At 41.8% G+C, this 27,356-nt stretch overlaps 1 protein-coding gene across 1 annotated transcript in view; it reads left to right on the top strand.

The window, feature by feature from the left end:
* ROR2 (receptor tyrosine kinase like orphan receptor 2) overlaps window positions 1-27,356 on the top strand; it is a 218,017-nt gene that overhangs the window by 184,443 nt on the left and 6,218 nt on the right. The window contains exons 4-7 of the mRNA XM_037041305.1: window positions 134-164; window positions 18,507-18,634; window positions 24,390-24,704; window positions 25,792-26,037. Of these exons, the coding sequence (XP_036897200.1) occupies window positions 134-164; window positions 18,507-18,634; window positions 24,390-24,704; window positions 25,792-26,037 (720 nt within the window). The remainder of the gene's footprint in view (window positions 1-133; window positions 165-18,506; window positions 18,635-24,389; window positions 24,705-25,791; window positions 26,038-27,356) is intronic.

The raw sequence follows: 27,356 nt of genomic DNA, 5'->3' as shown, positions 1-27,356 counted from the left end.
TTGTGGTTTCCCTGTCTGTGGCACAGCATCCTGGGCAGGGGCAGAGGCTGCCTTCACCATTGGCTTGATTGGAAAAGAGTTTTGCTTCCAAATCATGAAGTATTAATAACGTGTCCTTTTTATTTCTTTTTAGGTCCAACACACAGCCCAAATCATAATTTTCAGTAAGTACCTGTTTTCCTCAAATCATTTTCTCATTCTCTGAGGGTTTCCATTACGCAAAAATCCAGGTTTTAAATCTATCACACAACGTCTTTGCCAAATTTGCCGAAGTTTGCTGGACTTCACACCAGGATGGCAGTATGTTTGCTGTGGGTTGGAAAACTATTATATTTTCCAGTCAGTGTTAGGAAAATTGTCATGAAAACAGATATTGCTAGCACCTTTTATGTATTGTGACCTTCCAGGCAGGCACCTGGAAGAAGTATCAGCATATGAACCAGTTTGCCAGGTTCTGTGGCTCTAAGTACCTGCACTTAGTATTTAAAGCCACAGAAGCAGTTGCCCCTGAAGTCCCAGCACCACCCACAGCCATAGGCAGACTCTCAGACCCACTTCATCCATGAGGAAGGCTCCAAACCTGGCTCAGGGTCTTCACTGAGCCATGAACTCAGGCCTCTGTTTCTGGGCCCATCTTTCCAGCATGCCTGTCCGTTATGGGAAGATTCCCTACTGGACCTGATCTGTTCTCATTGTGTGCCTGAGAATTACTCTGCAGCACCTGTGTTTGAGGTTGCAGGCATAGTTGGGTTCCTCATTTCCTACCCAGACATAGAGAACCAAAGCTTCACCTTCAGTGTTCTAAAGAGTGCTGCGTTGGGAAGCTGAGCGGTGTTTGCACCCCTGTTCCCCTGGTTCCTCATACACACTCACCACTGGGGTGAGGTTGACCCTCTGAGCATACAGCAGGTGCCTCTTGCACAAGGAAGATTTTTGGGAACATTCTGTCTTCAGCAAATGTGCTGAAGCATTTCTCCTTAGCGATCATTTTTTAGTGTAATGAGGAATGAAGAAGTTGTATAAAGGGAACATCTCTGAGGCATTATTCCTTTCTAAACATCTAACATCCTTTAGAAAGGAATGAGTCACTTCAAAAGAATTATTTTCTTTTCTGTCATATAATTTATTTATATGATAATTTATATACTTTATATAAATATATCACAAACATACAGTGTTAGAGTATATAAATATAATTTTTATTATATTTAAAATATTGTTAAATTTTTATACAAAATTTAAATATACTTGATATTTATAGATTTATTAAATTATATTAGTTAATAAATCTATAAATATCAAGTATATTTACATATTTAAATTTTGTATAAAAATTTAACAGTATTTTTACATGTATTTTCTCACTTTCAATTATGGGTTAAATCAATATATTTGTGCAAGGAATTCAGGCAGCTGTGTGCTCCAGGGTCCTACATTATTACATGGGTGGACCAGAGCCGGGCCTTTCTCAGCTTTGAGAGCTATAGCACCTCACTTTTACTCATTTTTTTTTACATAAATGGTACTATGTTCAACATGTTTAACAGTTTCAGAACATTTAAAATTCCCCAAGGATTCTTTCTTTCTTTCCATTCCCCAGAGTGAGTGCCTCTTCCTGCAGCATCAGGAATTCCCTTGCCTTCTGTGCCTTTCGGGACCTCCCTGTCTGTGACCCAGGACTGATGGACGGAGTTTCTTGAGGGGGGGATTCTGAGGAGTAGAGCGTGGAGGGACACAAGTGGGCGAGGCTTCCCTGTCCATTTCTCTTTGTCTCCAAAATGATCCCCAAATCTGTTAATTTTGCTATTCTGAAGGAGGAAAACTCTATGACCACCTTGCTCCCCCTTCCCCATCACCTCTGAGGCTTGCTAGAGACAGACGTTTCCTGGCACTTACGGTTAATCTTCACCAACTGTCTCTTCCTAGTCCTTGCCCATTGCCCTTAAATTGTTTCTTAATGATTTTTAATAATTATGTATCTTCTTGATAACACAGAAACCTAAATTTTCTATCATTTCTCAATAATTATGTGGGTTCTTATGTGTTTTATTAAAGAACACTGTAATTTCCTTGAAATATTCTGAGAGTATTTTTATTGGAATTGCAACAACTTTTTAGATGAATTTGGGAAAATTAATATTTAATTGAATTGTTAAGAACCACTTTCTTCACAATTTAAGATAGCCTTTTTTCCTAACACTTACTATGAAAAATTTCAAATACATAAAAGTAGAAAAAATTTTCCTACCAACTACACTCTACCATTTACATTAACTAGATGTTGCTACTTTTCTCATTTCCCTTTCTGTTGATCTCCACCCATCAGTCTGTCTTATTTTTTTATTACTGATTTCATATGTTGCAGATTTTTGTACACTCATCCTGAAATTTTTCACCATGGAAATCATTAACGAGAATTCAATATCTACACACTCCTGTTTCTTTTTCCAAAATTTTTTATTTAATTAGTTTTCAAGTAGAATTTTCTGTCTATTACTCCCATCCCATACCACCCCCGTGCTCACCCCGTCCCTCCCATTTCCACCCTTCTCAGTTGTTGTCCATGTATCCTTTATATATGTTCCTTTAAATCCCTCCCCTATTTCCCCTGAAATTCCCTCCCCTCTCCCCTCTGGTCACTGTCAGCCTGTTCTCTATTTCAGTGTCTTTGGTTATATTTTGCTTGCTTGTTTGTTTTGTTGTTTAGCTTCCTGTTAAAGGTGAGATCATATGGTATTTGTCCTTCAACACCTGGCTTATTTCACTCAGCATAATGCTTTCCAGTTCCATCCATGATGTTGCAAAAGGTAGGAGCTCCTTCTTTCTTTCTGCAGCATAAAATTCCATTGTGTATATGTACCATAGTTTTTTGATCCATTCATTTACTGACGGGCACCTAGGTTGCTTCCAACTCTTGGCTATTGTAAATTGTGCTGCTATGAACATTGGGGTGCATAGGTTCTTTGGGATTGGTGTTTTAGGGTTCTTAGGATACAATCCCAGCAGTGGAATTGCTGGGTCAAAAGGCAAGTCCAATTTTAGTTTTCTGAGAAAATTCCATACTGTTTTCCATAATGGTTGTACCAGTCTGCAATCCCACCAACAGTGGACCAGAGTCCCCTTTTCCCCACACCCTCTCCAACATTTGTTGTTTATTGCTTTGTTTATGATAGCCATTCTCACCGGTGTAAAGTGGTATCTCATTGTAGTTTTAATTTGCATCTCTCTGATAGCTAGTGATATTGAGCATCTTTTCATGTGTCTCTGGATCCTCTGTATGTCCTCCTTGGAGAAGTGTCTGTTCAAGTCCTTTCCCCATTTTTTAATTGGGTTAGTTGTCTTCTTAGAGTGAAGTCGTGTGAGTTCTTTGTATATTTTGGAGATTAAACCTTTGTCTGAGGTATCATTGGCAAATATGTTTTCCCATACAGTTGGTTGTCTTTTTGTTTTAATGCTGTTTTCTTTAGCTGTGCAGAAGCTTTTTATTTTGATGAGATCCCATTTGTTTATTCTTTCCTTTATGTTCCTTGCTCTAGGGGACACATCAGTGAAAATGTTGCTGCGTGAAATATCTGATATTTTCCTGCCGATGTTCTCCTCTAGGACTTTAATGGTGTCACGGCTTGTATTTAAGTCTTTTAACCACCTTGAATTTATTTTGGTGTATGGTGTAAGCTGGTGCTCGAGTTTCATTTTTTTTGCATGTAGCTGTCCAGTTCTCCCAACACCATTTGTTGAAGAGGCTATCTTTACCCCATTTTATGTTACTGCCCCCTTTGTAGAATATTAATTGACTGTAGAGAGTTGGGATTATTTCTGGGTTCTCTATTCCACGGCCAACTTCGGGGCATCTGCCACAGAGGACTTATCGGAAGCCTGGCACCTGTGAGTAAAGACAAAAGCGGCAGCGGCAGGGCCGGCTGACCTCCACCAGCCCAGAACGCCTTGGAGCTGCTGCTGCCGCCGCATTGAGAGTGTACAGGCTTCTGTCTGCGGCCAGTGCCACGGAGGACTCATTGGGAGCCCAGCGCCCAGTGGAGCCTTGAGCAGGCTGTGGGGTCCTTGGAAGAGAGCTGGCTCTGTTCCTCCCCATCTAGGCAGGGCTGGGTGGTAGAGACCTGTCTCCCTAGGTTTGCAGGGAGGGTGGCAACGACAGGGGGCCATGTTGTTGCGATCTCTGTGGTCACCAGCACACCAGTTCACCAGCCCAGGAAATTTGAGAGGAGCATTGTCCTAACCGGTTGGGCTGGGGATTGGGCTGGGATGAGAGGCAGGCTTTCTGGAGGAGAAGTTTTTATTGGAAAGTGGACTGAGGTGTTCTCCTGTGAAGGCAGCTCGACTTGCTTCTCACCCATCCACAGGACTGGGAAGGACCAGTACCAGATCCCATGGGACCCAGGCAGCCTGTCGGGTGGGCAGGCATGCACACCCCAGTCTGGTAGCCTGGCTGGCGTGTGGGAGTGTGCCTGGGCCTACAACCCAGGCCACAGAGAAGTCCTGCAGAAACCAGAAAAACCGGATTGAACAGTTTCAAACCAACAAGGGAGGGTTTCTTTTCTTTTCTATTTTTTTACTTTTTTAAACTTTTTTTTTTCAGTAAATGTATATTTTTTAAATTTTATTGTTGTTGTATCTTTCAGTACTTTGTTCCTCTTCTTTCTTTTTTCCTGTTTTAGTCTTACTTCCTTTCACCCCAAACTTACTGCCCTTTCCTCACTTGTCCTGCCCTTTTTTTGTGTTTCTTTCTATCTTTCTATACCACTATAAATACTTCACAACACAATTCTCAGGTCTTAGCCCACTTTACAGGTTCCTGAATTCTATTACTGTAGTGATTAACTCTACTTGCTCACACGCTACACCTATTTACTATTCTTCACTCTCACCTTAGCTCAAAATCTGACCACCCACAACCTCACTGCTTTCTAGATACAACTCACAAGCCTTCCCTCCCCAACAAGAGACTTATCTTTGGTCTATCCTTTCTTAAAAGTGGCGAATTGGGTTGAAGATTACAGTTAACACTATATAGAGCCTAAAGATCTTCTGTCTCTTCTCTACCTGCTGTGACTGTAAATATCATAAAGTCCTATCCTGCTGTCATAAACCATTTTGCCTCCCCCTCTGATCACACACACACAAAGAAAGGAATAGGTGGAAGCGGAGAACATCAAGATACTTGCAGGAGACTGCACCACTGAATTTCACAGGTATTCTACCACAGAAGTTCACACCATAAATCCAGGCAGTCAGAACAGATCAATTTAAGAAGCTGAGGCTAACAAGAAGAGTCTCAAAAACAATGGAAAGAGAAAGAAATAATGCTCAAATGAAAGAAAAGGTGGAAGTCTCAGAAATAATGTCAGATGAAAGAGAGGCAAGTCAGCTATCAGATACTGAATTCAAAGCACTAGTTATCAGGAAATTCAAAGAGCTCGAAATGAGCTACCAGAAACTGGAGGGGAGCTACAATGAGCTCTATCAGCAAAGGCCAAGAGGAAATGAAGAACACAATAGAAGGAATGAAAAGCAGGATTGATGAGGCAGAAGATCGGATCGGCGAGTTGGAGGACACAGTAGAAAGAATATCCCAAAAAGAGCAAGAAAGGGAAAAGAGGGTCAAAAAGAATGAAGACGGACTAAGAAAAATGCAAGATAATATGAAACAATAATATCCAAATACTAGGAATACCAGAATGAGAAGGAGAAGAACAAGGGATAGAAAACCCATTTGGAAGAGTAATGATGGAAAATTTCCCTAATTTGATGAGAGAAAAAGTTACACGAATCCAGGAATCATGGAGAGTCCCATTCAAAACGAACCCAAAGAGGCCCACTGCAAGACACATCATCATTAAAATGGCAAAATTCCAAGACAAAGAGAGAATCTTAAAGGCAGCAAGGGAGAAGAAGGAAGTAACATACAAGGGAGCCCCAATAAGGTTAGCTACTGACTTCTCAATGGAAACACTCCAAGCAAAAAGAGAATGGCAAGAAATATTTCAAGTAATGAGAACCAGAGGCCTACAACCAAGGCTACTTTACCCAGCAAGGCTCTCAATCAAGATAGAAGGCCAAATAAAGAGCTTCCAAGACAAAAGAAGTCTAAAAGAATATGCCTCCACCAAACCAGCTCTACAAGAAATACTAAAAGGACTGCTTTAAGGAAAGGAAGAAAAAGAGAGAGACAGAGAGGAACTGTGGTACAAAAATGGCAATGAATAAGTACCTATCAATAATAAACTTAAATGTAAGTGGATTAAATGCTCCTATCAAAAGACATAGAATAGCTGAATGGATAAGAAAGCATGGCCCACACATATGCTGCCTACAGGAGACCGACCTCAGGACAAAAGACCATCACAGAATAAAAGTGAAAGGCTGGAAACAAATTTTCCAAGAAAATGGTCAAGAAAAAAAATGCTGGGATAGCAATTCTCATATCAGACAAAAAAGACTTCAAAAAAAGAACCATAAAGAGAGACCCAGAAGGTCACTTCATAATACTCAAGGGAAGAATCCACCAAGAAGACATTAACATCATAAATATATATGCACCCAACATAGGAGCACCCCAATATATAAAGAAAATCCTAGAGGACTTCAAGAAAGATATTGATAGCAACGCAATTATAGTAGGGGATTTTAACACCCCACTATCAAAAATGGACAGATCTTCCAAACAAAATATCAACAAAGATATAGCTGCACTAAACAACACCCTAGATGAAATGGACTTGACTGATATATATGGATTTGACTGATATATATAGAGCCCTTCATCCTCAAGAAACTAAATACACATTCTTTTCAAAAGCACATGGAACTTTTCAAAGATAGACCACATGATAGGACACAAAACGAGCCTCAACAAATTCAAGAAAATTGAAATCATACCAATCATTTTCCCTGATCACAAGGGACTGAAGTTAGAAACCAACCCCACAGGACAAAACCCAAAACACCCAAAAGCATGGAGACTGAATGGTATGCTACTAAACAACAAATGGGTCAAGATTGAAATTAGGAAAGAAATCAAAAAGTTTCTGGAAACAAATGAAAATGAACTGAGAACAACCCAAAACTATGGGACACGGCCACGGCAGTCCTGAGAGGGAAGTTCATAGCAATACAGGATTACCTAAAGAAAATAGAAATATTTCAAACAAACAACCTAATCCGACGCCTGCAAGAACTCAAGGAACAACAACAAAGACAGCCCAGAGCAAGAAGAATAAAGGAAATAATCAAAATCAGAGCAGAATTAAATGACATAGAAACTAAAAGCACAATTCTAAGGATCAATGAATCCAAGAGTTGGTTTTTTGAAAAGATAAACAAAATAGACAAACCTTTCAGTAGGCTCATTAAGAACAGGAGAGGATACAAATAAACACCATCAGAAATGAAAGAGGAGAAATTACAACTGATACCACAGAAATAGAAGGGATTGTAAGAAACTACTATGAAGAATTGTATGACAAGAAATTTGAAAACCTAGGTGAAATGGACAAATTTCTAGAAAAATACAATCTTCCAAAACTCAATGAAGAAGTAGAAGGCCTGAACAGACCAATAACAGCAGATGAAATTGAAGCAGTTTAAAAAAAAAAAAAAACACCCATCCCGCAAAGCCCCGGACTAGATGGTTTCACAGAAGAAGTCTACAAAGCATTTAAGGAAGAGCTAACCCCTATTCTTCACAGACTATTCCAAAAAATCCAAAATGATGGGAAACTCAAACTCTTTTTATGAAGTCAGCACCATTCCAAAACCAGATAGAGACACAGCAAAGAAAGAAAACTTCAGGCCAATATCGCCGATGAACATAGATGCTAAAATCCTCAACATAATATTGGCAAATCGCATCCAACAATACATCAAAAAGATCATACACCACGACGGTGTGGGATTCATCCCAGGGATGCAAGGATGGTTTTATATCCACAAATCAGTAAATGTAATACACCACATAAGCAAAAGCAAAGACAAAAACCACATGATAATATCAATAGATGCGGAAAAAGCTTTTGATAAGGTACAACACCCATTTATGATAAAGGTACTCAGCAAAGTGGGAATAGCGGGAGCATTCCCCAATATAATAAAGGCCATATATGAAAGACCTACAGCCAACATCATACTCAATGGGCAAAAACTAAAATCTTTTCCACTAAGATCAGGAACAAGACAAGGTTGTCCACTTTCACTACTTGTATTTAATATATTATTGGAAGTTTTAGCCTCAGCGATTAGGCAAGAAAAGGAAATAAAAGGCATTCAAATCGGAAAGGAGGAAACAAAACTGTCATTGTTTGCAGATGACATGATAGTGTACATGGAAAATTCTATAGCCTCTACCAAAAAACTGCTCAAACTAATAAATGAATTTGGCAAAACAACAGGTTACAAAGTCAATATCCAGAAATTAAAGGCAGTTTTGTATGCCAACAATGATTAAGCAGAAGCAGAAATCAGGAAAAAAAATCCCATTCGTTATAGCAAAAAGAAAAATAAAATATCTGGGAATAAACCTAACCAAGGAGGTAAAAGACCTGTATGCAGAAAACTACACAACACTGAAGAAAGAAATCAAGGAAGACACAAACAAATGGAAACATGTACCGTGTTCATGGATTGGAAGAATTAACATCATCAAAATGTCCATACTACCCAAAGCAATGTACAGATTCAATGCAATACCTATTAAAGTACCAATGGCATATTTCACAGACATAGAACAAACACTTCAAAAATTTATATGGAACCATAAAAGATCCCAAATAGCACCTGCAATGTTAAGAGAGAAGAACAAAGTAGGAGGGATCACAATACCTGATATCAAACTGTATTACAAGGCCACTGTAATCAAAACAGCCTGGTACTGGCATAAAAACAGGCACATAGACCAATGGAACAGAACAGAGAACCCAGAAATAAACCCAACTCTCTACAGTCAATTAATATTCTACAAAGGGGGCAGTAACATAAAATGGGGTAAAGATAGCCTCTTCAACAAATGGTGTTGGGAGAACTGGACAGCTACATGCAAAAAAAAATGAAACTCGAGCACCAGCTTACACCATACACCAAAATAAATTCAAGGTGGTTAAAAGACTTAAATACAAGTCGTGACACCATTAAAGTCCTAGAGGAGAACATCGGCAGGAAAATATCAGATATTTCACGCAGCAACATTTTCACTGATGTGTCCCCTAGAGCAAGGGACATAAAGGAAAGAATAAACAAATGGGATCTCATCAAAATAAAAAGCTTCTGCACAGCTAAAGAAAACAGCATTAAAACAAAAAGACAACCAACTGTATGGGAAAACATATTTGCCAATGATACCTCAGACAAAGGTTTAATCTCCAAAATATACAAAGAACTCACACGACTTCACTCTAAGAAGACAACTAACCCAATTAAAAAATGGGGAAAGGACTTGAACAGACACTTCTGCAAGGAGGACATACAGAGGATCCAGAGACACATGAAAAGATGCTCAATATCACTAGCTATCAGAGAGATGCAAATTAAAACTACAATGAGATACCACTTTACACCGGTGAGAATGGCTATCATAAACAAAGCAATAAACAACAAATGTTGGAGAGGGTGTGGGGAAAAGGGGACTCTGGTCCACTGTTGGTGGGATTGCAGACTGGTACAACCATTATGGAAAACAGTATGGAATTTTCTCAGAAAACTAAAATTGGACTTGCCTTTTGACCCAGCAATTCCACTGCTGGGATTGTATCCTAAGAACCCTAAAACACCAATCCCAAAGAACCTATGCACCCCAATGTTCATAGCAGCACAATTTACAATAGCCAAGAGTTGGAAGCAACCTAGGTGCCCGTCAGTAAATGAATGGATCAAAAAACTATGGTACATATACACAATGGAATTTTATGCTGCAGAAAGAAAGAAGGAGCTCCTACCTTTTGCAACAACATGGATGGAACTGGAAAGCATTATGCTGAGTGAAATAAGCCAGGTGTTGAAGGACAAATACCATATGATCTCACCTTTAACAGGAAGCTAAACAACAAAACAAACAAGCAAGCAAAATATAACCAAAGACACTGAAATAGAGAACAGGCTGACAGTGACCAGAGGGGAGAGGGGAGGGAATTTCAGGGGAAATAGGGGAGGGATTTAAAGGAACATATATAAAGGATACATGGACAACAACTGAGAAGGGTGGAAATGGGAGGGACGGGGTGAGCACGGGGGTGGTATGGGATGGGAGTAATAGACAGAAAACTCTACTTGAAAAATAATTAAATAAAAATTTTTGGGGAAAAAAAAAAGGCTCTGGGCCCTGAAAGCTATCGAGCAGCAGCTCAAAGGCTGTTAGGCATGGCCTGAGGCCTGCTCGTCCCACAGCTGCTGCTCCCTCCGCTGCTCCTTTTGACTTTACTCACAGGTGCCTAGCCCCTGATGAGTCCTCTGAGGCAGATGCCCCTGTAGCTGGGAGCAGACAGAAGCCTCTGGGCACCAATCGCTGGGACAGCCACAGCTCAGGGCTGTTATGGGCTGGCCTGGCCGCCTCTGTCCTTTGTCCCGTCCCTGAGACCCCACCCACCTGTAGCTGTCTGGTCCATCACCATCTCTGGTCTCTTATTTTTATAAATGCTGGGGAATTGTTGGTTTGGGAATTCATTGTGGTGTTCCTCAGTAGATTGCCAGGATTTTCTCCCAGAGGTACAAGAAATGGAGTTGCTCCGTCCTACGCCACCACCATTTTCTTCCTCCTTCCTCCAGCTCAGACTCTGTTCCTCTCCCCACTCAGCCTCCTACACTCAGGGTGGCGCACGCCCTAATGGCCATTAGAAAGTGGGGACTGTTGCTAAGCCAGGAAAGGGAGGCCCCCATTCAACAAATTTAAATTTAGAGCCAGTCCCCGCAGTCCCTGTTCAAGGTGTTGAGAACACAGCAGCGAATGAAACAGACAAAAACTAAAAATTCCTTGTACTGTTTACATGCACTTAGGGGACTTCTTTCACAAAGTGTAATATTTAAAAGATTCTTTGTGTGTTTTATTCCTTTTTATTGATAACATTGTGTTGTATGAAGATACTACTATATGTTTATGCACTTGTTGATGGACATTTGGATTCCAAGTTTGGAGCAATTATAAATAAAATTGTTAAGAACATTTGTGCTCATGTATTTTGGTGAACACACTTTCATTTCTCTAGAAAAAATTCTAGGTGTGAGATTGCTGGGTCAGTAGGTAAAGCATATATAAAGTACAAGAAATTGATAAAGTCATGTCTCCAATTCACACTGCCACCAACAATGGATGAGAGTCCCAGTCACTACTTTCTTACCGACATTTTATGTTGTCAGTCATTTAATGTTAGCCATTTGTGTTACATAAGGTTAGCCATTCCAGTGTCTTGTGTTGTGATGATGCACAGTGGTTTAGTGTACATTTCCACCATCATTAAAAATGGAACCATCTTTTCAGCCTACACTTTTGTGAAGTATTTCGTAGGGCTTTTGTTCGGTTTTAGTCTGTCGTTTGTCTTACTGCATTCTGGGATCTGTGTATTATGAATACAACATTGTATATTCTGATTACAGTTCCTTTGTCAGATATAAAATATTCTCTCCAAGCCTGTGATTTGCCTTTTCATTTTCTTTTTTTTTAAGGATTATTTATTTATTTTTAGAGAAGGGGAGGGAGGGAGAGAGATATCAATGTATAACTGCCTCTCATGCCCCCTTGTGGATCTGGCCCGCAAGCCAGGCATGTGCCCTGACTGGGGATCGAACCTCGACCCTTTGGTTCACAGGCCGGCACTCAATCCACTGAGCTACACCAGGAAGGGAATGCCTTTTCATTTTCTTAATGCTGTCTTAATGATCAGGAAAACCTAGTTTTGATAAAAGTGTAATTTACCTTTGTTTTCTTTTATGCATCATGTCTGAAAAATTTTTGCCTTTGTCTACCACAATACTACAAAGATACCTTCTGTGTTTCCCCCTGAAGTGTGTTACAATTTTAGTGTTTATATTTAGGTCTGAGATCCGCCTTAAAAGCAGTTGTTTTTTGCACAATGTGAGTTATGTGTTGAAGTTCATTTTATTCCATACAAATACTCAGTTGTTCAAGCACCATTTTTCCCAATCCTCATCTGAGCATGCGTTTAGTGATTTTAGAGAGAAAGGAAGGGAGGGAGGGAGAGAGAGATAGGTGGACAGACAGACAGACATTGGTGCAAGAGAGAAACATTGATCAGTTGCCTCCCTTATGTGCCCCAACTAGGAATCAAACCTGCAACCTAGGAATTTGCCCTGATGTGGAATTGAACCCTTAACCTTTTGGTATATGAGGTGATGCTTCAACCAACTGAGGCACCTGGTCAGGCAGGGCTCAAGCACCATTTTGGGGAAGAGGTCCTGACCTCCTTGAATGCCTTAGAGCCTGTATTGAAAATCAGTTGACCATATGCGTGGATCTATTTTAGAATTTTCTACCGTGTTCTATTGATCTACTCTTATGCCCCCATTCCACATTGTCTGGACAATTTGTACACAAATTGTACACAAATTTGTACTCCGGTTAATTATAACATTATAGTCAATCATACAATCAGGTGGCGAAAATCCTCCTTCATTCTTGTTCTCCTTCATGATTATTTTAGCTATTCCAGTACCTTTACATTTGCATGTAAATCCTAGAATTAGTTTGTCGATTTCTGCAAAAGGGTCTCCTGGGCTGTTTTTTAACTTTTTGATTTTGAAATAACTTCAAACCTACTAAAAAGTTACAAAAATAGTAATAAATAGCCCATATGCTCTTTACCCAGGTTTACCAATTGTCATCATTTTGCCATATTTGATCTATTATTTCCTCAATGTGTATTTGTAATTACTATTGTTTCTGTATTATTGCAGAGTATTGCATTCATCATACTTCTTTGTCACTTAGTACTTAAGTGTGTGTTCAATGATATTTTCCTACAGAACTGCACCTTGAAATGTAGGGCATGTGTCCTTGAATTGTCCTTCGTTTTCCAGTTTCTTTAGTTGTCCCGCTTGTGTTGTTCAGACCCCTCTCGCCCCAGCACAGAGTTTTCACCATGTTGCTTGAGTTCCAACTGAGAAAATAACATGGGTCTATGTCTCTGTGTTTTTAGTGGTTGGTCCTGGCTTAACCCCGTTGGCTCATTACCCATTTCTATAATGTCTTTTTACTTTGCTGAGCCCAGTTGGCTGTTGTTTTGTGGAGCACGTTCCCTGTTTGATTAGGAGAAATATTGGTCTGTAATGTTTCAAGGATATTCTTGTCAGGTATTTTGATCAAGGTTATGTTTGCCTCATAAAACAAATTAGAAAGGTGTCCTTTGCTCTATTTTCTAAAAGAGTTGGTTTAAAATTACTAATGTTTATTCCTTAAATGTCTAACAGAACTCACCAGTTTCCATTATTTGGACCTAGAGTTTTAATCATGGGAAGGTTTGTGATTACAGCTTCATGTAGGAGATTTGAGTTTATTCTGAGTTATTATTTGTATTGGCACTGATTTTGATGTTTGTGTTTTTCAAAGAATTTGTATTTCTTTCTAAGTTATTGGATCTACATTTATATATTTGTTCATAATATTTCTTTTTTGTAGTTTATATTTTCACATTTCATTTAAAATTCTATTTGATTTTTCTTTTTTTTAAACCCAAAGGTTACCTGGAAGTGTGCTATTTAATTTCCAAATGTTTGAAGAGTTTCTAAATATCTTCCATTACTGATTTCTGATTTACTCCTGTGTGATCAGAGATACATGGTTTCAGTTATTTTAAACTTACTGTGAGCATACGTATGCTCTTACACTTCGTGGTGAGCATACGGTCTTTCTCGGGGAGCATGCCCTGAGCGCGGACACGTATGTGCTGCTTGTTGGGGATGCTCTGCAAAAGCCACTAGGTCAAGGGGGTAGTTACTCTTTCCATTGCTGTTTCAAATTAGTTCTACTAATTGCTGAGAGACCAGTGTTAAAATTGCCAACTATAATAGCGGATTTGTCTCAGTTGTTCTCTGGTTCTCTTGATTCTTGTTCCCATACTAGCTCTGATATTAGTTGCACATTCATGTTAATGTTTTTTTGGTTAACAGACCCTTTCATTTGAAAGGTGTTTTTGCTGAGTGTGGAATTCCAGATTCACAGTTCATTTTTCTCTGCTAGTGCTCTGAAGTTGTCATTGCCCAGTATTGTTTTGCATTATTTCTGATAAGGGTCCTGTCCCCTCTTTCTGTTTATCCTAGGTTTTTAGCAAGTTGGCTGTGATGTGAGTTGGTATGGTTTCCTTTATACTTATCTTGCTTGTTTTTTACTGACACTCCTTCATCAATGTGTGTTTTAATCAAATTTGAAAAAAACATTTGGCCATTATTCTTTTTGATTTTAAAGAATTAATGTTTTATTTTTAGAGAGAGAGGAAGGGAGGGAGAGAAACATTGATGTGAGAAAAAAATATTGATTGGCATGCACCCAACTGGGGACCTGGCCTGCAACCCACGTATGTGCCCTGACCAGGAATTGAACTTTTGACCCTTTGGTTTGTGGTCCAGAACTCAATCCACATCAGCCAGGGCTGGCCATTATTTCTTCAAACCATTTCTTCTGATTCCTTGCATCTCTCGAATTCTCCTGAGGTCTTGATTGCACATAAGTTTGACCCCTTGTGCTTTTCCATAGCTCACTGAGGTTCTGTTTATTTTCTGTAAATCTTTTTGTCTCTCCTTGTTTCAGTTTGGAAATCTTCTATTGACCTGTCAAGTTACGTATTTTTTTCTGATTTAATCCAATGTGTTGTTAATACCATGTTTTACTGGAGATGTGTGTTTCTTTTCTTCCCTTTGATTCTTTCACAGTTTCCATCTCTCCATGTATTCATTGTACTTCCTTTTATGCGTTGTTTTCCAGACTTGCACTTCCTTAAAGTCCTGGTCTGCTAAATCGGACATCTCTCTCATGTTTGGGTTGGTTTCTCTTGACTAGGGGTTATATTTTGCTGGTTTTTCACATATGAACATTTTTATTGTATATTGGATATTGTAGTTTGCACTCTAGGATGTTGTGGTTTTTACATTTTGTTACCTTCCTCTAAAAAGTGTTTTTGCTGCACCAGCCTGTTAGATCATGGTCAGGTGACCTGAAATTTACTGAGTTTCGCTTCAGGCTTTGTTAAAAGTGATTATGTCAGTTTATTTTCTGTGCTTTTTTGCTCTATGCCCCCCAACACCTAATCCACCCAGTCTGAGATATGCCTTCCTCTGCATCACTCAAGCAGCCACTCATTTACAAAGAACAACAATTATGAAATGGTTTTAACACTTTTAACAAAAACCACTGGGGAAATGTTATTTCCTACACAATATGCAGCTACATTTGAATTTTGACACTGATTGCTCTTTCAAACTCGGAGAAATCTTACTTTCTTTTAAGGGCCCTTCATTATTTATATCCATGAATTTTCTAAGCTTTTCTTGAAGCTGATTTTTATTTTTAACATTTACAAATTGGAAAGATGATTGGCAGTCAGCCCCATGAAGTCCTTGGCTCCTTGTGAAGAAGCACGTTCTATCACAACATGACTCCTTCCTTTCCTCTCAATTTCCTTCTTCTTTCCCATTGCTTTTTTATAAAAGAAAACTTCTTTCATGTTGTTTTTATTAAAAAACTATTGTAGTTTTTTATCTCTTTCCCCTCCTTGACCATGAACTTGGTGTGTAAGTTTCTTTTCATATGGCTGCTTCTGTCCCAGAATGTTTCTTTCGTCTCTTGAGTGACTGGTTTTACAGATTTTCCTCAGCTTTGTCACTTTTCTCCAAAAAGTTCCCAAACTATGCTAGGTAAAGATAAAGCTTAACTCTGTTTGAAAATACAAAGTAATTCCACCCTGGAAGTGTAGCTCGGTGGGTTGAGTACTGGTCTGTGAACTGAAAGGTCGCTGGTTTGATTCCCAGTCAGGGCACATGCCTGAGTTGTGGGGCCAGGTCCCCAGTAGCGGGGAGCATGCAAAAGGCCACCTATTGATGTTTCTGTCCCTCTATTTCTCCTTCCCTTCCCCTCTCTCTAAAAATAAATAAAATCTTTTAAAAAAACAAAGTAATTCCCAATTGTTTTCTTAAAATTCCATAACCCCAAAGGACATCCTTTTCCAACTATTTCTTCGTGTTTTGGACATTTTCTAAAATTCATATTGGAAGCCCACCGAGATGAGTAAGCTGTGGACCAGATGTGATGGCCTTGAGGCCCTTTCTCAGCCTGTCTCCCTACACTCCTGTTGCTCTTTCTATTCTGTGGACACCTGCTTAGCAGCCAGGGAGAAGCCAGCCCACAGTAAAGTCTGTTCCTTGACTCTTGAAGCAGAGAGAAGAAATTGTTACTCTTGATGGGGTGTCCCAAGGGACTGACTGAATCAAACCTCATACCCTAGGCATAGGTAACATTCCTCAGAGCACACGCCTCCTAATGATTTTCCTGGCAAAGCAGGCAAGCACCTGAATCCAGCCTGTGTGCAGACATGCCGGGGAAGAGCTTACTTGGATTTGTGGTAGTGTTTCTGGCAAGTGTAGGCATTGGTTTTAATTTAATCATCAGTTAACTCCACTTCAGAGTGAAAGAGGGTAGGTTGTGTGTGTATTATTAGCACATATGCTTGCCCATTTAAACTATATTTAAGGAGTCCTTGACCTAAAAAGAATAATGTCTAGTGAGCTGGAGAGAAAGGGCCTCTGGCTCTTGTCGATGCGAGAATCTGCCTTATTTTGATTGTATTGGGGTCTAGGTAGTTTGCTTTGAGAGAGGTTTTCTTCAGGGACCAAGAAAACAGCAGAGCAGGGAGAACCAGGCAGAGGTGACTGGAGAGAGCATGTTCTACATTCCCTTTGTCTCCCTGCTGCAGACGTATGGCTTTCACGTGTGTGAGAACCAGGAGAGTATTTATGAGTCCATTCTGGGGCGCAGGGCACAAAATCAGGGATGGGCAGAGCAATGACAAGTGTTGTTATGCTTATGGGCAGGTTGCAGGTCAGCTTGAAAGCAAGCATCTTAATTATAGGCCTGAGCTCATGTCCAGAGCTTGTCCTGGGACCCCCAAGCCCCCTTTCCTTTCCTGCCCAGCAGACAGTAGCCCTTGTATATCTGCTGTGGCCCTAAGCATCTGATGACCTCATTGGCTTCCCAATGAGGAAGACCCCAGAGGGGTTTTACAGAGAAGAATTTAAGACAAATGGCGCTATTCCCTACAGGCCCTGAGAAGGCCAGACTGCAGGGCCAAGAGTAGGAGTGTGCTTTTGTGTCTCCTTTTCTGTCCCCCATATTCACACACGGGACCTGTGCTGTCTGCCTGGTGATGATAGGTTATATCTCTGTGACAATAAGCACACCTGTGGTACCAATTCTGTGGGAACCACACTTTGAAATCTCCTCTGTTGCTTCTCTCTCCGTTTCAAAGATTTCTCTCCCACGATTTAAAGGTAGACCAGTTTCTGGATTATCATTGGTTTAATGAAAGCCTTGTCTGCAAACAACATTAAGTGTGTAGGGGTGCACAGAAATGTTTCTGATGTAGTTTAGGGGTTTGATGAAAGGTGTGGTGTTTACCATTCTATCTGTATTTGTACATGCATGTGAGCACATGCCCTCTCACAACGTGTCTCTCACACTCAGTTCTGCCCTGGTTCCAACCCTTCCCCACTTAAAGATGCTGAATTTTTAAAAAGTTAATAGATTTTGTTTTAGAGAAATTTTAGGTTTGCAGAAAAATTGAATATAAGGTAGAGCGTTCTCATGTTGCCCCTCACCTCTTCTGCACACAGTTTCCCCTATTAGTGATATCTTGCATTAGTATGGTGCATTTGTTACAATTGAGAAGCGAATGCTGGTATATTATTATTAACTGAAGCCTGTAGAATACATTCACTAATGTATGCTTGTGGAGGCATATTCATTCTTGGTATTGTATATACTATGGGCTTGGAAAATATATAATGATATATACACCATTATAGTATCATACAGACTAGTTTCACTGCCCTTAAAATTCCCTCTGCTTTTCCTATTTATCCCTGGCAATCACTGATCTTTTTACTATCTTCATAGTTTCACCTTTTTCAGAATGTCATATAGTTGGAATAACACAGTATGGAGTCTTTTCAGATTGGCTCCTTTCACTTAGCAATATGCAGTTAAGGTTCTGCTATGTCATTTCTTTTTGTCACTGAATAATATTCCACTCTCTGGGTGGACTACAATTTATTATCCACTTACCTACTAAAGGGCATATTGGCTGCTTCCAAGTGTTAGCAATTATGGGTAAAGCTGCTACAAACATCTCTAAAGGGTTTTGTATGGACTTAAGATCTCCATTCGTTTGGGCAAATACCTCTGAGGAAGAAGATAGCTAGATCATAAGATGCCAGACCTAAAAAGAAAAATTTACTGGGGTACTCTACTCCTTCCACTGAGCTTACAGACTATGTTTCCCCAGAGACGACGACCATGAGGATGGGTTCTGCCAGCCTTACCGGGGAATCGCTTGTGCTCGCTTCATTGGGAACCGGACCATCTATGTGGACTCCCTCCAGATGCAGGGGGAGATCGAGAACCGAATTACAGGTAGGAGGATGGTCTTCCCTTGGGAGACAGCTATAGGCATGGCTACCTCTCACCACGCAGATGGTCCACTTCTGTGTTTTGTCAGGTCCTCCCTTGGACAGTGTGTCGCTGCTCCATGTCTCCTGCAATAGAAAGAAATCTTTTTTAGAAGCAGTTGCAGTGGCTGCCATGCTTTACCTTAAAATGTTCCTCCCATTTGTATGTTTAAATTAGCAAGTGTGGGTTTTGGGGAATGACTACTTCTGACACACTGAATGAGGCCAACCGTGTGGGTCCGAAGCCCTGAGTTATCTTGTCCTCACTACCTCAACCAGGGTCTCCCATCCCAGGGCCAGCCACCCTGGTACAGGCAGCCCAGCCACACAACACTCGCTGCACTTGACTTTTTTGCCCTGCCTTTCATGACTCTGCACCCTCTTGGAGTTGTGCTGGTTAGAAGGTACATGGGCCCAATCTCAGTTGTTTGGGAGAGGTTGCAGGTCATGAATGGGGACACTGCCATGAGCTCAGAACTGTACCAGCCTTCAGCTGTACAGTCCCCTGTACCAAGGGACACTTTGAAGCATTAGAGAGATGAAGCAAATCTTTCAGGAATGAAGCAGCTCATTCTTTATCTCTGGTTGGATGTTAGCCTTCAACACACTGACTTTTACACATTGATATAAAGGTCTTTCTTGGAGAAATCCCTTAAGAATTAAGGACATAAATTAAATGAAAGCTCTGCAAAGCCCTCTTTCTCCTGTCTCTTCTCTCCCCATGAAGATGCACACATTTTTTGCTCCAGACACTATAAGCAACCAGGAAAATCTTGTGAAGAAGGCAGGTGCTCAGTTTAATTGGGTTGTCTACACAGTAGTTTTTTTAATATCCTCACCTGAGGATGGTTTTTTTTCACTGCTTCTAAAGAGAGAGGAAGAAAGAGAGAGAAACATTGATGCACGAGACAAACATTGATTGGCTGCCTCCCATATGCACCCAGACTGGGGATCAAACCTGCACCCAGGCATGTGCCCTGACTGGGAATGGAACCCACAACCTTTTGGATATGGGACAGTGCTCCAACCAACTGAGCCACACTGGCTGGGGCTCTACACAGTAGTTTTTGACCTCAGCTGCCCACAAGAATCACTGGTTGACCTCTGATGCTAGGTTCCCTAGTAGAGTCTGATGAGGTTTGCCCTGGTAAAGGGCAGGCATGACATCCCCAGGCAGAAACTCACGTTTGTGTCTTTGAGATGTCCTTCTGCTAGATTGGCCAAAAGGTCTGTGTGATTTTTTTCCATAAAATACACATTTTTCATTTTCATCAATAACTTTATTGATTTAAATATTTTCAGTATGTCACTAGCTCCTGGTATTGGCTTCTAATAGATAGAGGTGAGGGGTGCTGCTAAATGTCTTTCAATGCATAAGACATCCCCCAGCAAAAAAGTATTTGACCAAAATGTCAATAGTGCCAAGAAACATCACAAACCACTCTGACATGTTTGATCAGTCACTGCACCTTCTCCATACACTGTATAAATTTTCTTACATCTTTAATGCTAAAATGACAACACAAAATTTACCAGTTTTGATAGGTTTTATTTACGTATTTCTTTTTGGTTAGTGTGTGTGTGTGTGTGTGTGTGTGTGTGTATTTTAAATTGTTGTTCAAGAACAGCTTTCTGCCTTTTAGCCCCATCCCAGCCCACCCCCAACCCCTCCCCACCTCCGTCCCATTTCCACTCCCCCTTGTTTTTGTCCATGTGTCCTTTATACTTGTTCCTATAAACTCTTCCCCTTTCCCCTGAAATTCCCTCCCCTCTCCCCTCTGGTCACTCTCAGCCTGTTCTCTATTTCAGTGTCTTTGGTTATATTCATAAGTTTTTTTAAGTGCACACTGATATGACTGCTGTCACAATTTAATCTATCAAAAGTGTTTTGAATGAAATTAAAGACAACTAATAAGCACTTACTGGAGCCACCATATAGAAAAAAAAACAAATGAACTTTTTGGCCAACCCAATACATTTAGATCAACTCTGGCCTTGCCTTTTTTTCCCCCTCAGTCTGTAGGGTCTAAGGTCATGATTATGGAAGGGTCTGCCTGGCCTGTATAGTTCCAGAGTCCCCTGAGGACAGGGCCAGGTACCCGGTAAGAAGTGGAGGGGCAGTAGTGGAACCTGGAGAATCCTGAAAGGTGCCATCTGGATTCAGTGGTGAGAATATTTGGAAAACGTTGCTGTCTCTCACTGGAAAAGCTTCTCATGCCATTCACAAAACCTGGGCACAACACAAAATACTTTACGTCGTGACTTAGTGTATGCATACATGTATTTCACAGAATTGAAATTCATTATAGGAAACAGTATTTACCCTTAATAAGACTTGGATTTTTCTCTTTATTATTATTGTTATTATTTAGGATTTTATTTATTTTTAGAGGGGAAGGGAAGGAGAGAAGGAGAGAAATATCAATGTATGGTTGCCTCTTGCTAGTCCCCTGCTGGGAACTGGCCTGCAACCCAGGCATGTGCCCTGACTGGGAATCAAACTGCGACCCTTTGGTTCTCAGGCCCGTGCTCAATCCACTGAGCTACACCAGCTAGGGCAGTTTTATATTATTTTTTTTAATTGGTTGTACCCTTAATGTGAACAATGCACTCTGACATTCTTTGTTCTGTTAGAATTATCTTTCAAATTATCCTAGCACAACTCCAGAATTAATTTGACCATCCACTAATTGGCAAACGCTAATTCAAGGCCCACAATTTTCCCTCTGTTATTTCTTCAGGAATTGTGTAAATGATTGGGCAGCTTGTATATCTGGTCAGACTGGTTTTATAGCAGGTTTTAGATAAAAGTTTAGAATGAGGATTCTCTAAATTTGTGGATTTTTAGTTTTTCTTTTATATTTTATTATTATTACTTTTTAAATATTTTATTTATTTATCTTTAGAGGGGAAGGGAAAGAGAGAAGGAGAGAAATATCAATATATGGTTGCCTCTCGTGAGTCCCCTACTGGGAACTGGCCTGCAACCCAGGCATGTGCCCTGACTGGGAATCAAACCGCAATTGTGTGGTTCGCAGGCCCGCACTCAATCTACTGAGCTACACCAGCCAGGGTTATATTTTATTATTTTTAATTGTTTTCATTGTTGTTGAATTACAGTTGTCCCCATTTTTTCCCATTGCTCTCCCCTGCCCCGCCCAACCCCTCTCCCACATTCAGTACCCCCTAACTGTTGTCCCCTGTCCATGGGTCCTCTATACATGTTCCTTGACTCTTCCTCTTCTTTCCACCATTTCCCCCCTCCCCCCTCCCCTCTGGTCACTATCAGTTTGTTCTTGATTTCCATGTTTTCAGCTCTATTTTGCTCATTTGTCTATTTTGTTCATTAGGTTCCTATATAGGTGAGATCATATGGTATTTGTCTTTCACCTTCTGGCTTATTTCACTTAACATAATGCTTTCCAGTTCCATCCATGCTGTCACAAAGGGTAGGAGCTTCTTGTTTCTTCTGCATAGTATTCCATTGTATAAATGTACCACAGATTTTGATCCACTCATTTACTAGTTGGCACTTAGGCTGTTTGCAGCACTTGGCTATTGTAAATTGTGCTGCTGTGAACATTGGGGTGCATAGGTTCTTTTGGATTGGTGTTTCATGGTTCTTAGGATATAATCCCAGCAGTGGAAATGCTGGGTCAAAAGGCAGTTCCATTTTTAGTTTTCTGAGGAAATTCCATACTGTTTTCTGCAGTGGCTGCACCAGTCTGCATTCCCACCAACATTGCACTAAGGTTTCCTTTTCTCAACATCCTCTCCAACACTTGTTTGTTGAATTGTTTATGATGGCCATTCTGACTGGTGTGAAGTGGTATCTGATTGCAGTGTTAACTTGCATCTCTCTGATGACTAGTGATGCTTTGCATCTTTTCATATGCCTTTGGGCCTTCTGTATGTCCTCCTTGGAGAAGTGTCTGATCAAGTCTTTTGACCATTTTTTAATTGGGTTGTTTGTCTTCCTGGAGTGGAGTCGTGTGAGTTCTTTATATATTTTGGAGATCAAACCCTTGTCCGAGGTATCATTGGCAAGTATATTTTCCCATATGGTTGGATTGCTTTGAAAATTAATGCGATGGTGTTGTAGACTAACTGTGACTTAGAGACTGCATTCATTATGATGTTCAGTTCAGACATGCTCATCAGAACTGCTTCCCAGGATTCTGGGAACTTCCTAGGGAATGAGCTCCAAGAAACCTTCAGAGTGATGTGCCAGGGTATGGGCGAAAGTGAAGACAGGGATGGACTTCGCACCTAGAACCATACTTTCAGAAATCAACTCTCAGTTGATATGTCACGAGGAGGGGAGGAGGAGAAATACTAAAAGGGTCAGCTCTGACATTCGATTAATTGCTTACCCCAAAAGAAAGACTAATGGCTTTTGTAGTCTTTCCCTGCTTGGAATTCAAGGCCAGCATTCCTATCCTCATGGTCTCTGACTCCACAAGGATGAGATTGAACTGGGTTCACAGCTGGTTCTGTGGTCACCCTCTGTTCCTCAGTTTTAATATTAGCTGCAAGTGACCTGGAGGACAAAGGATGTGTGACCCGTATACCACAGAATGCTGGGCATGAGGTACTCGGTGCAGTGTGTGGACACGGCTGTTACATACACTTGTGGGACATTCTGTTTGCCACTTTACAGGCTTCATGTGGGCTTTCATTCCCTCAACTTTACCGTAGTAAATAGCTGGGCAGGGGGCAACTGGCCTCCCATGTAGCTGTCTAACCTAGAACCTGCCTTGTGGTGCCTGGTGGGTCTCCTAGGGATAAAGGGCACCGGCAGCACCACCTGCTGGCCAAGAAGGACACGGCACTACAAGGATGGGGCTGAGATATCCCAGATATGAAATTCCAGCCTCTCAGCAGGACATGTAGGGAAGGGGCCACTCTTTCCTTAGCCATCCAAGATCAAATCCTTAGAAGCAGATCTTTCAGAAGTCAAAGTGGGGTGGGCCTTTTGGCTGATGATTTCTTTTGAGGCCCGACTGCTACATCCTTCCCTCCTGCCCTCTTTGTTTCTCCATGTCAGGTGCCAAGTTCTTCCTCTGGGCTGGTTCATTCCCATCATACCTCATCCTATGATCTTGCCCCTAAAAAGCAAACCTAGGGATCCCAGCTTGGAGCCTCCTGAGCTTCTCCTCCGGGCCACATCTCTGCACCTCCTTTACCACAAGTCTTTCCCCACTGTACAGTTGTTATTCAGCTCTCTGCTCAGCACCCTCCCACCCTCTGCCTTCCTTTCCTTTCCTGCCACTTTCTGTCATCTGGCTCTTCCGGCCATGCTGAGACCTCCCCTGCAGGCCTTGCAGTGTCCGGGAGAGCAAGGCCTGGTCCCCGTGCCTCTTCTCCAGCTTCTCTTTCTAAAGCCACACCCAAAACTTCACTTATGCCCTGTGCTTGCAGAGCCCCCAGTCCTTAGCAGGGCCTGAGGAGGTGGCTTTTAGGTCTGAAATGGGACTCTTCCTGTGATAGAAGTATCTAGCTAGATGATAATCTTGGGCCTAGTTTTCCTTTTTTGTTCTACTTTTGATGTGAGGCCTCCCGCCTTCTATGTCTTGTTCAAATTAGGGCAGCTCACATGCCTCCTGGGACCCTCTGGTCGGGGTGAAGAAAGGGTGGAGGGTTGGAGGCACTGCCAGGCAGGGTGAGGGACGGTGGGCAGGGTGGAGGCTATCCCCCTAATAGGTTTCATGCCTCCACAGCGGCCTTCACCATGATCGGCACGTCCACACATCTGTCAGACCAGTGCTCACAGTTTGCCATTCCGTCTTTCTGCCACTTTGTGTTCCCGCTCTGTGATGCACGATCCCGGGTGCCTAAGCCTCGAGAGCTGTGCCGCGACGAATGCGAGGTGCTGGAGAGTGACCTGTGCCGCCAGGAGTACACCATCGCGCGTTCCAACCCACTCATCCTCATGCGGCTACAGCTGCCCAAGTGCGAGGCGCTGCCCATGCCTGACAGCCCTGATGCTGCCAACTGCATGCGCATTGGCATCCCAGCAGAGCGGCTGGGCCGCTGTGAGTCCCACCCACCCCCAGGGCCTCTCTTCCAGTAGGATTGGCAGGAGGGCTTAAGATAAGAGCAGGGGTATCAGTCATAGTACCAGGCCACACCCAGCTGGTCCCTGCCTGTCTTTGGGACCCAAGTAAGTCGCTCCGCCTCTCTGAGCCTCAGACTTCATTCTGTAAGGTGGAGTCATTTGTCTGCCTGAATGTCTGCCTGCCACAGCACAAAACACAGTGAGGGGAATTGGGGGAACAGGGGAGGCTTCCAAACCCTCCAGTGATCAACAAGCCCCTGTCCTCAGCTAGGTCCCCAGCCCTCCTCCAGGGCACCCAGGGCAGAGGCTGCATCCATTCCTTGGGCCAAGGGGTTCCTGAGTGTGGCAGGACTCCTCCAGGCCCTAGGGAGCCTGGTCCCTGCCCACTGTGCTCCCTGAGTCCTGGCTGTGGGGCTTGCTTGTGTGACTTTGTCAGTTGTTCAGTATCATTTCCTCTTGTTCCATTGGAATGATGACTGCTAACCTCGGAAGTGGGGATGAAGATTAAATAAGTTAATAATATTTAGAAGGTTCTTAGAACAGTGACCAAACACAGTAAGCACTCTAACTATTCAACACATGCACACCCCAGGTCTGGCTCCAAGAGTACTGGGGGGTTTCCTCTGGGGAGGTGGGATGAATGACATGGCTGAGACGTGCTCCCGAGGCAGCAGGGGTGTCTGAGGTGTGGGCCAGGCGTGGCAGTTTCTCTCCCCTCCTGCCCAGTTTGGTTTTACTTCCAGAGCAAATGTTCATGAGGTCCTCATTCTAGAATGGGGATGCCTGGTGGATCCCAAAGGCGATTTCAGGGTCATGCAATAACTTCTGCTAAGTTTTCTTCCCTTTGTATGTCCTTGATGTACCCCCAGTTTAATTAGTGAGTTTGGGGCTTGATTGTCATTATTTTAAATGCTGCTTTTCTTAGAAGTTATGGAAAATCCTTTGGTCTTTTGAAAACTTCAGTTTGAGTACATACAAATTGGTTTGTTGTCCTTTCTGGAAGAGTTACACAGGAAGGGCTGCTGACTCTTTATTCGGGCCTCCTAACACATCTCCTCTCTCAGACCATCAGTGCTACAATGGCTCGGGCACAGATTACAGAGGGACAGCAAGCACTACCAAATCAGGGCACCAGTGCCAGCCCTGGGCTCTGCAGCACCCCCATAGCCACCGCCTGACCAGCACAGACTTCCCTGAGCTTGGAGGGGGGCATGCCTACTGTCGGAACCCTGGGGCGCAGATGGAAGGCCCCTGGTGCTTCACAAAGAATAAAAACGTACCCATGGAACTGTGTGACATACCTTCTTGTAGTAAGTATTCTCTGTCTCATTTTTTAAAAACTATTGACTATTAAGTATGACGTGGAACTGGGAAGCTGATGGTACTGGGCACCACCCCCATTCCACCACCATGATTATTTGTTTTAATAAAACTGTTGCTTGTTATAAAATAATATCTGGTCATTATAGGATGTTTTCAATTGTAGAAAAGTCTAAGGAATAATGTGCAGATCACCTCTAATTTCCTCACTCTGTTTGCATTTGGGGGCCCTCCTGTTAGCCCTTGTCCTATGTGTATTCCTAGGGTTCACTTTGCATCTGGTTTCTCCACAGCACCAGCAGTGCCCCAGCCGTGTCTGCAGTTGGGGCACCCTGCCTTTGTCTTCTCCCTAACTTCCAAACTTAGATCTCTTCACCATTTTCTCTGCAATTATCTATTAAATTATGAATAGGAGAAGAGCTTGTCATTAATGATTGCAAGCTTTACAAACTTTGTATTTGTGTCCCACCCGCTCCAGTTGGCCTGGGTACCTGAAACTGGGCTACCTTCTGGGTCTTCCATTTTGGAATGTTAGGTAGAGGGTTGGTGGAAGATTCTTGGGAGAAGACTGATAAAGAGAGGTAATAGGTGAAGCACATTAAGGCTCGCCATTTACCTGGAAACCTTTCCTGGCAGCAGGGGCAGGGTGAGGCTGGTGTACCTCCACACTACCAGCATTGGGAATGCAAACCTGTGCTCATTTCCTTCTCTGAGTCCCAGACTTGCACTTCCATTCACTCAGCAAGCAGTACACACACCGATGTTCAACAGTTGTGTTCATCACAGGAGTAACATTTAGGAGTGTCAGTAGTTAGATTATAGTTAGCTACTGTATGGAATGTAAGAAGGGATGTTCATGATGTCCTGTTAAAGGAAAGAAGCAAGTTGTAGGACATTGGCTGTGTTCTGCTCGTTCTCTCTCTCTCTCCCTCCTTCTCTTCCTCCCTCCCTTCTTCCCTTCCTCCCCTTCTCTTTTTTCTTTCTTTTGACAAACAAAATGAGCAAAAGCTATTTGTGTGTGTCTGTGTGCACATAAGCACTAACATTTCACTGGTGAAGTTTGAGGAAAACATACACCAGACTTTTAGCAGTGATTTCCCGTGACCTACACAAATATTAAAATGTAAGAGTAATGAGCAGTTAGTAATTTTGTATGTAAAACTAAATCAAAGCAAAGAAAAAAATTTATGTTCTTTGACCTGTCAGTTGCAGGAATTTTAAATTGCAGAAATACTCGTACTTAGGAGGCAGAAGTGCAAGGACATTTATTGCAGAATCACTTTTAATAGCTAAGTAAGAAACAGACTGA

Source organism: Sturnira hondurensis, unplaced genomic scaffold (genome assembly GCF_014824575.4).
Source record: "Sturnira hondurensis isolate 20B ecotype Veracruz unplaced genomic scaffold, ASM1482457v3 Scaffold0000460, whole genome shotgun sequence".
Lineage (NCBI taxonomy): Eukaryota > Metazoa > Chordata > Mammalia > Chiroptera > Phyllostomidae > Sturnira > Sturnira hondurensis.
Note: the sequence above shows the minus strand (reverse complement) of the source record. Positions and strands in the feature narration are given on the sequence as shown.